Source organism: Melanotaenia boesemani, chromosome 16, assembly GCF_017639745.1.
Source record: "Melanotaenia boesemani isolate fMelBoe1 chromosome 16, fMelBoe1.pri, whole genome shotgun sequence".
Taxonomy (NCBI): Eukaryota; Metazoa; Chordata; class Actinopteri; order Atheriniformes; family Melanotaeniidae; genus Melanotaenia; species Melanotaenia boesemani.
Window position 1 is genome coordinate 14,873,459 of NC_055697.1, and position 15,620 is coordinate 14,889,078.

Sequence of the window (15,620 nt, forward strand, 5' to 3'; positions counted from 1 at the left end):
GCTGTTTCAATGCGACTGCCCAGCCAATCTGAGAAATCAGCGATGAAAAACTGATTACTTGGATATGTGAAAAAATATAAAATGAAACAAAATAAACACATTTGTCAGTATGAATGTGATCCATTGTTCCTTTGTGGCGATGGGAGAATTTTACTCAAGGATGAGCATTAGTGGAGGACTCTAAACAGAAGCTATTCCATACCAGGGACTTGTGTTGCAGAGAAGCAAAATCTTCTGATCTGGCCACAGTTCCAAACAGCTGGATGAAACCGAGCATCACCTCATTTACTCCAACCCCACAGTCAAACATTAATAGAGGGAGAGATGGGTGTAAAGGAAGAAGAAAAAATAGTGTGAAACTCAGGACTGTCTTTTTTAAAGTGTTTAAAATCTCACACTAGAGGTAAAGTTTATCATTCTAAAATAAAAAAAATAGCAACCTGAGATGTACATCCAAAAGTAAAAGCTATTGGTTGTTAATACAAATAGTTAGTCAGCCAATCAAATGGGAGCAACTCAATGCATTTAGGCATGAAGACATGGTCAAGACAACTTGGCGAAGTTCAAATCAAGAACCAAAATATCAAAATAGGGAAGGAAAGGGTATTTAAGTGACATTGAATATGACTCGGTTGTTGGAAAAAACATAGTCAGGTCTGATGACTCAATTTCAGCTGCAACATTCAGATGGGAGGATCAGAATTTGGAGTGAACATGAAAGCATGGATCCATCCTGCCTTGTATCAATGGTTCAGGTTGCTGCTTGTAGTGTAATGGTGTGGGGGATATTTTCTTGACCCATTTTGAGCCCTTTAGTACCACATGACCATAATTTGAACACCACAGCCTGCCTGGGTATTGTTGCTGACCATGTGCATCCCTTTAAAACCACAGTGAGCCATCTTCTGATGGCTACTTCCAGCAGGATAATGCACCATGTCACAAAGCTCAAATTATCTCCAACTGGGTTCTTGAACATGACAATGAGTTCACTGGACTCCAACGGCCTTCACAGTCGATAGATCTCAATCCAATAGAGCAGCTTTGGGATGCGGTGGAACGGGAGATTCTCATCATGGATGTGCAGCTGATAAACCTGCAGCAGCTGTTTGATGCTGTCATGTTAATATGGAACAAAATCTCTGAGAAATGTTGAATCTCCGAACAAGGTGTACCTAATAAAGTGCCAAGTGTATATTTCTTGAATATATCCTTTTTATCACCTCAGAGTCTATTTTTTTCTCAGCACTTAAGAAATTAGTAAAAACCAATAAATACATCTTCAAATACAAGGCATGTTTTAAAACCTTACCTGCCACATGGCACTGCATGCCTGAACAGATTGTGGCTACTTTAGTTACTTTAACCTCTGAAGTTGTGCAGAAGGCAACACAAATTCAGCAGATTTTCTCCTTCCAAAACAACAGCATTAACAACTGATCCTCATGCTTTCACATGTCCAGTTAACAGCACTGCGTCATTTCCCTGTGGTTAGGGTGTGTTACAGGCTTCTTTTTTTTTTAATTGCAGACCATTCTCAGCTCCAGCTTACTCCAACGTCCAGAAATGCAACACGTAATGTTTGGTCTCAAAAGTTTAAGAATTATTCCTAAAAGGAATGCACAAAGCATTTCAATGTTGAGCAAGGTCTTTATTTTCCTTCACATATATTATATGTGCTTTTAAAGAGGTTACAGTGTGAGACACTTTTTTTTTTCTCCCCATCAGTTTTTAGGGTGTTGGCGAGTCTGTGATCAAAGGTCTAGACTAGCAAACAAGGTTTGAATGAACTTCTCAGGATTACCGATAGGATTTTTTTTTCCTTTTGTTTACCTCATGTCATTATAAGACAGAAAGGTTGTATTTTACAGTTTATTCTGCCATGACTCACAAATTGTCTAAGCAGTGGTTAGTGTGGCTCAATCTCTGACACTCCCCAGTAATATAGCCACTGACTCAATGCACACAAACTGCAGATTCAATTTTTTTAAAAGTGTAAAGATTTGTAACCTCCAAATAAATGCATATTCTTGTAAATATATTTTAAGAAATTATACAGTACATTATGATTTTAAATGAATGTATATTCACATGAACCCTTTTTAACCTTATATTAGAGCTCTGAGTGCACAGCCACAACTGCTTTGGTGATTTAAAAAGAAAAACTGTTGCAGAGCAACTTTCCAGACAAAGATTGACATAATTTTCACAAGCTTCAGCTTGTCCTTCCCTTTCTATCATAGTAAACATAGTAAGTCAGCACTTCAAGGCAGGCATCTTTTCTTCTCTTCTCTCCCAGAGGACTCAAAATATCTCAGGAAAAAGTGTCTCTGTCAGCTGTTCCTTTAGATTTTACAGCCCTTCTTCCCAGAAGCTTGTGTTAGAAAGGGTGTTATGTTATAGGTGGATTTACAGGCCCCTGGAACCGCCTTTACCAATACTCTTAAACGTGATCTGATAAAAAAAAATTGTAAGGTCACACAATCAAACAACAGTCTAATCACACACAACCACACCAGCATTTACTCTGGGTTCGCCTAGAAAAGCAGTAAGAGGGCACAGTTTGATGTTCTCATACATACATGATGTCAGAAAACTACACACATTAACAGGGTTTGGTCTTCAAGTCTTGATGTCAGTTGAGTATTACAACTTCAGCTGTTTCAGCTCTTCATCTGCCCCCTTTCAGGTAAAAGAGGTTTCACACGTCAGGTAAAAACTTCCATTTGAATCTCGGAAACCACTTTAAGAAAATCATGTTATGTTTTAATAAGTGTTGTGACATGGAAAAGAGAAAAACATTGTATTTCAGTCGAGGCCCCCACACGTTTGCTTGTTTCCGCTGTGTGACATTGCAGAGATGTGAGGCTCTTGTAGTCGTCCTATAGTTTTGTTGTGGCAGGATTCTGTTGAGAGGCTCCTTGTGCAAGTCTTCTCCCAAGGTGGCCAAACTCTGAGGGCAGCTTTAGCGTCCCTTGTTCTTTTTGGCATTTCCCTGCAGGAAACAACAAACAAGTTTCATTTTAGGAAAAATTTCAAAAACAGGTTTGGTAGAAAAATCAAAAGGTCTGTGTTGCTTTCAGGTGCAGTAAGTCAAAAACAGCTTATATTTGCATAATCTTTCAAATTCTGAAAACATGCTGAGGCTGGCTGATGGCCTTTTAGAGAAAATCGCCACCTTCAGATCACAAACATGTTCTGGCCTGTGACTTCCCAACATGCAGCCATCAGTGTGCATACGTGCAGCAACATGCACGCTCAGAAACAGCCCTCTCTTTTATGGCAGCTTCAGCTTAACGACTCTTTCAGATGGCTCCAGCAGGTGCTTTTCCCATCAAACCCCCGGCAGTAACCACACTACACATGACCTCCTAGTTCACCTCATAACTGACAGAAACTTCACAGTCACATTAAAATGCAAACTGATCCTAATCCACTCCTCTTTAAAGGCAGGATGTGTAGATATATTTATATGCGGATTAGCAATACATCAAGACTACCTTGCTGCCCAGTTTGAGCGTGTCAATTTCCTCTCTCTGTTTGCTCAAAGTCTCATTCATGCTACACAGATGGTCGCTCATCATGCTAAGCTGGTCCTCGTAGCTCCTCTTCGTCGTAGTCAGCTCATCCTGTAAGAGACGCTACAGTTAGTTTGTCCACGGTTTGTGATTTGAAGGGAGGTCAACATCTATATTTTGACTGTAAACAGGAAGCTGTTTTGCATTTTACCTGCAAGCGTGTGATGTTTTGATTAGCCACTTTCACCTCTTCGCTCAGAGTCTCCCGTGATTTCTCTGCAATGGTTAATCTCTTCGCTAAAGCTCGACACTATAAAAGGAAAAGAAGACAGTCGTTCCCTGACAGATTCTCAGCTAACAAACTAAACTTAAAACGAAAGGTCGTTTTAGAAAAGAGGGTCCAAGTTTAAAAAGAGAAAAAGCATGTTCCTTATTCTACAAGACAAAATGCAGGAAATTAACCATCTATACATAGTGCATTAAAATAAAAAGAGCTGTGAATTCTCCAGAAAATTACAATACTGGGAACTAGCTGGGTAAAATATGCAGACCTCTGCCTTCTCACAATCAGCCCCTGGAAATTTTCAAAACTGCAATGTGCGTGAGAAAAGCTTTGAAAAGTGTGTGATTTGGGAGCCATTTCCAAATCATAAAGAGGAAGCGAGAGTCTTCATATCTCTTTTCAGAGGTCATGCAATGTTAGAGAGGCAGTGTGGGATGAAGAGATCCATTCTTTGCCATAAGATACATTTACAGAGATAAACATGCCAGAAAGAGCTTCACCTCAGAGTGAAAATGCACAGCTTTGCTGTCTGAAATCTGGAGCTGGGTAGTGAGCTCTCCCACTCTGGTCATGTAGTGAGTCTTTATCAGCTCCTCCCGAGACTCTTCGTCTCCCACCTGCAAACACAGACACAACATCCAGCAGGATAGGATTTTTAACTTCAGGGTTGCATTATTATTTAAAAAACTTTGCATAATTTGTTGTATTGCAACTCACATGTTCAACTGTAGGTGTTGTGCACAACATGCCCACCTGATGTCAAAATAGATAAATACATTAGACTAAATACATCAGAAAGATGTGGAAAAATACATTTCAAGCACAGACAGGTCTCTGCAAGGATGAGCAAAAGAAAACAAAGACTAAAACACAAGTAGGACATGTAAAACGAGACTTTAAAACAAACAGCTCTGGATTGTAAGTTTCCCTTGAACTTTGCACCAACTTGCATGCATGATCTGCCACATCAGCAGATTGGAAGTCTGAGTTTTATTAAGCAAAAATGTTCTAAGCGTGGGAGCTACAAAAAAAGAAAGGCTGATAATACTCCCTTTGTTGAAGCTAATCAGACGCCAGTGCCATGGGCATAAAATTTCCTCTCCAAGTGAAAGACAAACAGCAGCTTGAACAGTGACTGTACCAGGCTGGTGCACAGAGTCGCCTCCTTCCCTGTGGCTTTCTGCTCTGTGTCTGCTACCTCGTGGCTTTGTGAGAGCGTGCTGGCTGCTGCCGTTTGTGCGTTTGGACTTCCCCCCAGAGCTGCTGTAAGCTGTGCTTCCAGATCCGCAATGCGCTGGTTCTCCTTTTCCAAACGCACTTTCCCCAGCTGGGCCTCCAGGAGCCAGTGCTCCTTCTCTTGCTCCAGCCGAGCGATCTTCTCCTGGCTCTGCTGCACCTGCACAAGGCCAGTGGATAGAGGAGAGGAATGGACAGTGAGCTTATGGGAAGAGGGCTGAGTGGGGGATAGGAAAAGCGAAAGGGCAGTTGTTTTTAAGGAGGAAATAAAGAAACTATAACAAAACTGTTTTTTGATGAAATAAATTAAAACAGGTTTGCTCAAGACACAACATAGCTAATCTTCTCAGTTCTTCCCACCATGCCCCTAAAGAGCAACCCATCAGAAAAATCACATGACTGTGTTGCAAAAGTTTAAGGATTTCATTGTTTTTATGACTAACTTTTCTCAGTTATAACCAGTCCTCACCTGGTTATACATTACCTTTTAAAATAATCACTATTAAGATACTGAAATCACTTCTTGTAATTGTGTTTTACCTGCTGAGTGAGACCTTCTCTGCTTTCAGTGGAGCTGGTGAGTATTCGACGGTTTGACAGGGCTTCTCTGTATGGAACAGACTGGGGTCGGGTCTAAAGGGAGAAATAAAAACAGTAATATAACGATAGAGCAGTACACATTCTTAAAAAGAGACAAGCTAAATAAAACAGCAAACAGGCTTATTTTACTGTGGAAAATACAGTTAAAAGGTGTAAAAAGAAAATATCTACAAAAACTCTTACTGAAGACAGTTTTAGGAAGGTTTAAAATGCATCACAAGTGCACTCTTGGTAATCCTAAAGGGCAGAGTTTTTAAAGTCTGGGGGCTTTGAGTTAAAAGGCTTGACACCACACAAGACCTTTAGAATAACCAGCAGATACTAACCTTTTTGATAGCATGGATATAGGCAGCTGCTTTCTTTTTATTGGCCAGCATACTCTCTGCTTGCAAGGGGTTGAGAGTCACTGAGCTCCCTCTTGGACTGTAACCTGGTGATGTGAAGAAGTCCAAATTGTTGCTGAAGAAAGTGGCAATCTGTAGGAAATTATTGAGGTATTATTTATCATGTCATTCAAACAAAAGAAAATTTCTTAAGCTTAAGATACGATTTTTTTTATCTATATTTGTTAATGAGATCCATTAAGTGTGTTAAGCCTTTGAAGTCTAAAATTAACCAAAGCTCAAAGCAGAGAGGTTATTCCACCGTCATGTGTCCAGGATGATAAAAGTCTAAGTAATCAAGCTTTTTCCCTTCCTTCAGTATGCAGACACATCAAATGCCAACATGTTAGAAACTGCTGCCAGGCAGTGCATTTGATTCACAGAGATTCTCTAAGAGATGCTCTAACTGGTGAGCAGCTGTTCTAACTGTGATTTGGAGGGTATCTTCAAACATTTCAACAATGCCCACCTGAGTTCTGGTGTCCTGCATTATCATATTAGCAGTAATTTACAACTGTGGCCCTGCTATAGTGAAGACTAAATTCTATTTAACACTGAGCAACTTTGCTTGGACTGGATGGCTGGCTCTAGAAACCTGGCTGAAGCCTGCCCCCTGTTGGTCATACCTTGCCAGTGCTACTAGTCAGTGAACCCAAAGATCCGAGGAGGCACTCTGTGGTTGTACAGAGCTTCTGGGTGACTGTGGGGAGCTCCTGCTCAATGCTGGCCTTCTGATTGTAATGCTTTGACATCTCTAAACAAAAGAAAACAGTAGAAGATGAATTCATACCAATTTACTTGCTTAAATGCACCATAACTGTTGCATGTTCATCATCTTATAATGTCGAAATGCAACCATCTTGTGTCATTTCTTCACTTAATTATATAGAAATTACATGCAGCAGATTTTTGACAATAATTAAGACTTTTCCATTTGTTGCTGCAGTGAGAAAGACGCTGAGATGAAGCCACAGAATGCTTCTCTTCAAAAGCAGGCTGGTGGTTTATAGTAAAAACCCAAAACAAGTCTGACTGAATAACTAAAGCAGTTCAGCCGATGCGTGAAGGAACTGTCGTGCTGTGTGCAGATGATTCTGGGTCATAAATGGCAAACAGTGCTGCTCACCTTTAATGGCATCATGAAGACTGTGCAGGCAGGCAGCCAGCTGGGTGAAGACAGCTGAGGTGCTGCTCGGTGGCACGGCGTCCTGCTGAACACCTTTGGAACACGACACGCATTTGTAAAACAAACACGTCTTAATTCCTCACAGCACCTCTTCATCATAAAATAAGCAATTCCTCACTTTTCTTTTTATTAAAAAGAGAATGGAATTCTACAAAAATTTAGAGGCCAAAAAAAAAGGTTTTTTTCGTGCAAACTTACTGGGTAAGGCCAAAAGGTTTATGTAGCTCCGCAGCTTCTCAAACGCAGAAGTTACTTTCTTCATGTCGCTCTGTAACTCCTGGTTTTTTACAGTAAGAGCAGCAGTGCAAAGAGGTGCCTCGCACTCTTCCTCCAGGCTGACAAGAGAAGAGACAATAACTATCAGAACAACCTCCTCCACTCATCTCCTTCTGTCTCATACACACACACACTAAAACACACAGTGCTGACCTTTTCAGCTGGTACGGAAGAATCTTTTGTAGAAAGTGGGTGTAGGTGGAGAAAGTTTCAGCAAAATTCTTGAGTTTGACCACAGTCTCCTTTAATTCAACAAAAGCAAACAATAAATAAAAAAAAAATCAACAATTAAATCTGTGCTTTGCGTTCAACAACCCCCTCCCCCTGTCCAAAACTCACCAGTACTGTGACTGTGTCTTCTGTGATACTTTGGTATAACTGCAGAAAGCTTTCCTCCAGGGGGCGCACATAGGCTGCATTCTCAAGTAGATAGTGAGAAAACTAGGATAGGAAAAGAATCATACATCTTACATTTGTACAAGTAGCAATCATTATGGAGAACCAGTGTTACCAACTATCTTCAGACTTGCATGGATGTCTAACCTTCTGGTTAAGAGGAGAGATGGGCTCGAGGGAGGAGTCTAGTGGATAGATGTGTACTCTCTGCTCCGTATATGAGTGAAAGTTCAACAGAGCGGCAACGAGGTCCTGGATGAAGCTCAGTGCCTGGCTGGCAACATCCCGAGCCTTAAGCTGAATGGACAAAAATAAAACATAATCCACACAAAATAGTTCAAGTAAACAAACAAAAAAAATTGTTTTTGCTTTTAGATTAAATTTGAGTCTCCAATACTCTATTTGTGAATACACTAGCACTGTTTTTCTTAAACAAACAAAAAGCTATGAGTGGTAAACAGTTCACTCACCTGGTGCCTTCGATTGTGAGACGGCACATTTAGACTGTTGTAATCGCTAAATTCTGCAGATTACAAGAGAAAAGCAGTTAAACTTCAGCAGAATCTCAGCCCCCAACATGGAATTTTACTCATGTAAACACAATGTAGTTTAATTATTTAGCCAGCTGCCTCTTTCAGTGCAACATTTCAGTTTGGTGCAGAATTACAGACAGCTTACACCAGGGAAGCATGTTGTTAGTGCCAGTGACAAAGAAGTAAATGTTCTCAAATGGATGTGTACACGCAAGCAGTTTGTTTTTGTCCAAGTGGCTCGGTTACTCACTGGTGTCATTGAAGGGCACTTTCTCCTGGATTACACTGCTGCTTTGTTTCACCTGTCTGTTCAGCTCCGACTGGCACCGTCTCAGCTGCTGCTGGCTGCAGAGACACGGCAAAGATCTGCTTAGTGGATTACAGTCTGCACATCTTAACCAAGTCTGAGACTACTTAATCAATTTTACATTGTTATATGTCCATGCTAGAGGCTGTGTGATGGTGATTTGCTAACAATAATTTGGAGCAAGAAGTGGAATTTCTATGCCAGACATACCACTCTTCAGTTCGCATTCTGCACTCTTTTGCTTCCCGCTCCAGAGTTTGTGTTTTCATCTGTCAGAAGATATGAAAAGACCAAACATTTTTATAAACTTTATCAGCATTAAAATGCTGCATCCGGACTTAGAGATCCTCACCTCTAACCGTGCCTTGTCACTCTGCAGTTTCTCAATCGTCTCCACGTACTTTGTGTTTAGTCCGTCTACAACAGTCTGGTGCTGGTCAGCATCTCTCTCCAGCTCTTCTAGTCGAGCCCTCAGCTCAGCCTCCCTCCTCCTGTGCTGTTGGTCTGCTTCATAGAACTTAACGAGTAAGTCCCACAGAAAAAGGGTCAATTCCTATTACATACGACCTCACTTTAACTGTAAACACCGGGAAAAAATGTGTAATGACAACACCGCCTACTTGTATATGAAGTCGCTCATTTTCTTCTATCTTTTTCTGCAGGTCCTCATCAAAAACACTCTGAGTCTGTAGACCATGCTGTGAGGGAGAGTCTCCCTTACTCTGGAGGAAATGCAGATGTTGTTACTCTATTAATGCTGAGAACAATGTCTCATTATCTTAACTTGTAAATATCATAATCACTTAAAGGATATGCTTTCTTGAAACTCATATTTCCTTCTGCCCAATAGTAAAACCACTGACTTTTCCCCTCATGATCACCTTCCCCTTTTTGCCCCTGGCATCACTAGCAGCTAGCTCCTCTTGCAGCAGCTCCACCCTCTTGGCCAACTGTTGGTTTCTGAAGCTGAGGCTGTCCATCTCCTGCTCCTGCTTCCTCAGGCTCTGCTCCCTTTGTTTCAGCTGCTCCTGGGGGGCAAAAAAAAAAAAAAGTTAATTAAAAACTAGAACATATTTCTGTCTCTAAATTATAATTTCAGGCCCACAGAAAAAGGCTCCAGGATTGTTTATTGTCCCCTACCATTTAGGAAACAGAGCTGAAATAATACAAGTGGAATATTCATTGGATTACTGGATGTGTTTTTGCAAATTTGAAAACATATTCACCTTACAACTCAGTGATGCAATTATTCTAACTACCACAGTTTCTGATTTAAAAGATAAAGACATTTAATGTCTTGGCTTCATTGCCAACCTTATTTCAGAAATTGTAGATGTAGCTTAGCTTATAAATGAGTTTTTAATACTATAAAGAATTTACCTTTAGAGAGGCAGAGTTGGCCTGCTCATCTACAACTCCCTTTTTCAGCACCTGATTCTGAGCACGGAGCTGTGAAAACACACAAAGGAAAATACAAAGACATTATGTTGTTTGTTCTCAGGTTATATCACGCTAAGCTAACTGTGTCTTTATAAAAATACTTATTAAACCAAAACAGGAGCACATGTGTGACAGTTACATAGTCAGCACTTCCTGAGCAGGGTATGCTGCTTTGCTAATCGGGAGATAGGGAGCTGAACAGGAAATAATCACACTCCTCGAGGTGTCAGCTGACAGAGAAGCAAAGGGCACATAACTGTCCACAAAAAGACTCTAGCAAGCAACCACAGTTTAACTGTTTAACTATCAACAGTGTTTACAGCCCTTGAGCCCATGTTTGATACTTAAAATTAAAAATGTGGCATGCAAGGGCAAAAACATGTAGAGGCTCATGTTTTCTCAGCTAGGACAGTCCATTTGTTTTTATGTAGCCAGAACACAATGAAGCACATATGACAATTAGCGTGATGAAACACAACATTATAACTCCCATAAAATATATGATCCACCCAGTATAACAAAGACTAACTGTATGATAGTACACTGGGTAACATAAATGATTATACACTGTATATGATTATACACTGGGTCATGAACCAGACAGTTGAAGAAGAGCTTCTACCTTTGTTAGCAGAATTACGGCGTCCTTTCATTCTTTCACTCATGCTTCAACTACTTTAACACACAAATCACCTCAAAGAATGCTTTAACACACTTAAAGGACATTGGCTTTAAACTATACAACTGCTAAGGAATGTGCTGTGTCTGCACTATATATATTATATATGAGCGTGTGTGTGCATAGATAGATAGATAGATAGATAGATAGATAGATAGATAGATAGATAGATAGATAGATAGATAGATAGATAGATATCACACAAACATGTTAACAACCGCTTTAATAACAATAAATTGGCAGTGTTTTACCTTAGAATACTCCTGTGCCAGCTTGCTGTATTTTGTCTGCAGGTCTGTATTAGCCATTGTTGTTATCCGGTGACTAACTGATTGATGCTGAAATAAGCTGTCCTAGCTAACCAGGCTAACTGTTGGCTGTTTAATTTGCTTGTCAAAGACCGTAGCTCACGCGGGCAGTTTCTTGAAGTCTTGACAATGCTTAAGTTAGGATGTGACTTGGCTATTTAAGGCTCGTTTGTCCCCTGGTTTTATTAAATATACCGTAGCGGCTTGTACCATTACGTGAGGAAAAATTACCTAGTAAACATAGTTACGTAGGGACAGTCACAAGTCCCGAAAAGTGACCTGGGTGGGGATCATTTGATAAACGCTACTAGTTCCTTTCCAATGCTGGATGTTACTCCGGCTTGACAGCTGTTTTAAGTTAGCAGTGACAGAGCCTAAATGCTAGCTAGCTGGCTAGCCAACAGCTAACTAGCTATGTAGCAAAACAAATCCCGACACCATGCAGCTCATTTAGGTCAGTATTATCTGACAAGAGCAGTGCAACCAGCGGCGTCAGTAAACCCTTCTTTAAGAGTGAGGATGTTGCTGTTAAGCCAGTGAAGCAGTCTTAATTATCAATTCATCTGTCATTTTCTAGCTGTCCCGAAAAATCCTCTCTAAGCGAGAGCCGACCGGAGATAACAGCACAGGTCAGAGTTGAGAAAAACTGGTGATCTGTTTGAAACAGGGCGCCATCTAGCGTTTGAAGATGAGTGTCGTACTAAGTCCCACTCTCACAGTATAAAACTAGAAGCACTTAGCCAGACCCAAAAGCCCCAAAGGCCCAACAGCCTACCAAGTACCCCCTATATTTTGAACCTTCTGGAAATGTAGGATAAAATGTTAGAACACCAGACGGTGTGGTGTTTTATAACGTTTTGAACATGCACTGAATGCATGGGTCCTCCACCTCCATAGATACAAGAATGATCAGCTGACATCCAGCGCTGTTTCCTTACTTTAGCATTATATGATGCTTTTTTCCTATTGACCCCCCTCAAATAAGTAATAAAAAAGACAAATCCATAAAAAAATATTTAATTTGGTTAGTGAATGTTGCAAGATAGTGAGTATTTGAAATTTTCTATTTGAAAAAGAAGACCAAAGTAATCCCACACCTATCCGGATTCCCCCCAAAAATCTCATCAGTTGTTCCTTATTCCATATGGGAGATTTTCAGAAAATACTTTTTGAGTTATGTTGCTAACAGAAATACAGACAAACAAACAAATGTACACTGCCGAAAACACAACCTCCACCTTGAATGAATGAATAATTCATATGAATAATCAGCCCATTCATCTGGGGAAAAATACAATAAAAATATATCAGTTTATACAAATCTGTTAAACTGTGCTACAGTTGTCTTGGCCAGAGTGCGCTTGTGAATTAGATCTTTAATGTCAGTAACTTTCCTGATTAAATAAAGGTTAAATAAAAAAGAAACTGGCTACTCTGAATAAAATCAGACTATGGTTGAAATCAGCATGTTTTGAAGTTTATTTGACACCAAGAAGTCTTTGATGCAGTAAAGCAAGGTAGTTATTATGTTTCCAGTTAGGGGGACATCAGGTAAATTAGACCATCAGGTAAAATGAGCCATTTAAGGTTTGAGCCTCCTAGCTTTTTAAATTGTAACAGCCACAGGCTGCAAATGACTTAAAAATGTTGCAATATCTGTACCAGGCAATAAATAAATAAATAAATAAATAAATAAATAAATAAATAAATAAAGATTTGATTGGTCTATGGCTGCGGACGTGGGTGGGACAATGTTTTACATCCAGCCTGCTGAGGAAAACTGAGGTGACTGGTCTGGCAGACAAATTCTTCTTGATAAAGTTGATAAATCAGTAATTAACAGACATACATCTAAAAATTTTACCAAGGACAAATGTTGTGAATAACTCCACCAGATGTAATGTAAAACTTTACATTTTTAACTTTTCTTTTTTTTATGTAAAAGCATTTTTGTAGGTGGTTCAATTTACCAGAATACATTGAGCCATTGAGCTAAAATTAGCTATCCTCAGAGATGAGTTTTGATTTTTCCTCTGATTATTAACCATTCATATTGTAACATATGAATACATCACAGGATATTTTACATATCTGTTCTCATTTCCCTTCTAATTATGCATACCCACTGTTTGTATTTGCTAGCTTTGGTGCAGGATGCATCATGAGCTATGCACATAGAAATGCATGGTCACATGTGGTATCTACCACTTATTACCTTGCTTCTGGGTATCTATCAGCGGACAGAAGACAAGTATCAGATTGTGTTCAATAGGATTTTAAGCAAAGTTTATACCATAAATTGAAGCAAAATGTCTCAGAAAGTGTAAATGACAAATATGTCACGTCGGGCTCTCATGGGTTAAAAGAGCTTTGGTCCAGAGAAGAGGTTGGTGTTTCTGGGTTTATCTTCAGATGTATCTTCTTCTGTGCGTGACAGAGCTTTAACCTGCAAACTCTTCACAATTTCACACTGAGGATCATTTTTCTGCTGTTGTTCCACATTTTATTAAACACAGAACCTCTGCCCATTTAATCTGCCTATCTGAAATGCTCCTTTTATACCATGATGACCTGTTGCCAATAAACCTAATTAGTTCTCAAACGCTGATGCAAATTCTAGGGCCATGTTTTATAGTGAAAGTAAGAACATTTCCATTGAGACATAATTTTCACACATGGATTGGCCACCACAAAGTCCAGACCTGAATCCCGTTGAGAATCTTTGACTCTCCCATCATCAGTAAGATCTTGGAGAAAGAATAATGCAACATTGGATGGAAATTAATCTTGTAACATTGCAGAAGCTTTTCCAAACAATGACACAGGGAATGCTGCTGAAATCAAAGCTAAAGGTGTGTTACCCTTTCTGTTGGTGGTAACTTCTGTTTGGCCATGCAGTGTATTTTCCATGAAATGGTAAAATGTCTCAGTCTCAGCATCTGTTATGTTGTTTATGTTCTACTGGGAATAAAACTGATGAAATTTGGAAATCATTGCATTATGTTTTTGTTTACATTTTATGCAACATCCTGGCTTTTTTGGAAATAGGCTAATAAAATATATAATAATTTTTTTATGTAATATTATATTGTGTGATGTGTAAAATCATACTTAAAAAATGCAAAAAAAAAGCATTTATTTAATTCATTTTAGTCAATTAATTAAAATTAAAGGCTTTTAAAATTAGAAATAACTGTTTTGCATTGCAATTTCAGTGGCTCATTTTAGCTGATAAGGTGGCCCATTTTACCTGAACACTGCTCATCTTGAAAATGTGGGACAGCTGATGTTTCAAAACCTGAACAATATACGTTATTGCATAAATTCAACACGAAAATGTTAAAAAAAAAAAAAAAGTCAACCACAAACCACAATTCAGTGCCACATATTTTTTCTTAGTTTCTGAAGTGATTTACCAAAAAGTGGCCCAGTTTACCTGATGTCACCCTAATATTATCCAGTTTTTTGTTTTATATAAATAGATACTGGATGGATGGATGGATGGATGGATGGATGGATGGATGGATGGATGGATGGATGGATGGATGGATGGATGGATGGATGGATAGATAGATAGATAGATAGATAGATAGATAGATAGATAGATAGATAGATAGATAGATAGATAGATAGATAGATAGATAGATAGATAGATAGATAGATGTACTGTTACAAATGGTTGCTGAGTTTTAGAGTTTGCTGTAACAAAAACAAGGTCAGGAATCAGATGTAGGCTGTGTTACTCTGAAGGATAGTCTCTCTCATTTCCCTCTAAAGCGCACATGACCTCATTTGGACTTGAAGTGAAATGACATGTTGCTAATGCATCCATCACAACACAAATCCTACACGATTAATTTGATCTAATCCATAATAATCTGTTTAGATTTTCACCACATCATATTGCTGTTTTATTTCCTTTGCTGCAGACTCTCTGTTTCTGATCTTGAATGTATACAGGCAAAACAAAACTCTCTCACACGCACACCACAGCCAGCGGCTCCAGCATTGTCTGGTTGCCTGGCAACTGTCGGCGTGGCGTGGTTGCTAGGGCCGTGTGGGAGGGGGGTGGGGGGAGGAGGGATGCTGCTCTGATTTCCAGCTGAATTGAAGCAGCCAGTAGGGAGAAGCCCCCCTCTTCCAGTCGACACACAGGGCTCTATTGAACAATAGAGCTGTGCAGTGGGCCTGAGGCTAGTCAGACAAGCCCTTGTTCAGGGTCACACCGTGTTCATTCCACAGTCCTCCATGACTAATTAACTTACAGCAGAGAGTGTCGTTAGCACATTTGATGATGCGTCCATCACCAGCACAGCCTTGGAATTTACATTGATGTGAGGTGGATTTCTGGCAGCCTGCCATGTTGCTGCATTCAAAACACATGCTGAAGAAAAGGGGAAGTGAGGTGGAGTTGCTGCTGGTGCTGCTGAGCACAGCTTGTCCAGTCAAAACACAGCTGAACTGCTGGACTTGGT

At 39.8% G+C, this 15,620-nt stretch overlaps 1 protein-coding gene across 2 annotated transcripts; it reads right to left on the minus strand.

Moving 5' to 3' along the window:
* Positions 1–2,030: 2,030 nt before the first annotated feature.
* Positions 2,031–11,779, minus strand: ppp1r21 (protein phosphatase 1, regulatory subunit 21). 2 transcript variants are annotated; one of them, XM_042010437.1, is made up of 22 exons: positions 11,089–11,779; positions 10,099–10,167; positions 9,582–9,746; positions 9,339–9,440; positions 9,071–9,235; positions 8,929–8,987; positions 8,662–8,756; positions 8,349–8,401; positions 8,026–8,175; positions 7,822–7,923; positions 7,636–7,724; positions 7,405–7,541; positions 7,147–7,239; positions 6,647–6,774; positions 5,964–6,113; positions 5,578–5,670; positions 4,943–5,197; positions 4,519–4,554; positions 4,302–4,418; positions 3,730–3,828; positions 3,501–3,629; positions 2,031–2,995 (listed from the first exon to the last, which is right to left on the minus strand). In XM_042010437.1, exons 1-22 carry the CDS (start codon positions 11,143–11,145, stop codon positions 2,966–2,968), a joined length of 2,373 nt encoding a protein of 790 aa, XP_041866371.1. In that variant the 5' UTR covers positions 11,146–11,779; the 3' UTR covers positions 2,031–2,965. The 2 variants fall into 2 exon arrangements, with proteins under 2 accessions (XP_041866371.1, XP_041866372.1); XM_042010438.1 differs by having other exon boundaries at positions 9,600–9,746; positions 11,089–11,778.
* Between the last annotated feature and the right edge of the window lie 3,841 nt (positions 11,780–15,620).

Excerpts from the sequence above, each read along its gene's own strand:
- ppp1r21 (XM_042010437.1), bottom strand. The coding sequence starts at position 11,145 with ATGGCTAATACAGACCTGCAGACAAAATACAGCAAGCTGGCACAGGAG. Across the intron at positions 7,725-7,821 it reads AAGACACAGTCACAGTACTG|GAGACTGTGGTCAAACTCAA; the intron begins GTGAGTTTTGGA and ends GTTGAATTAAAG. Across the intron at positions 6,775-7,146 it reads TCTTCATGATGCCATTAAAG|AGATGTCAAAGCATTACAAT; the intron begins GTGAGCAGCACT and ends TCTTTTGTTTAG.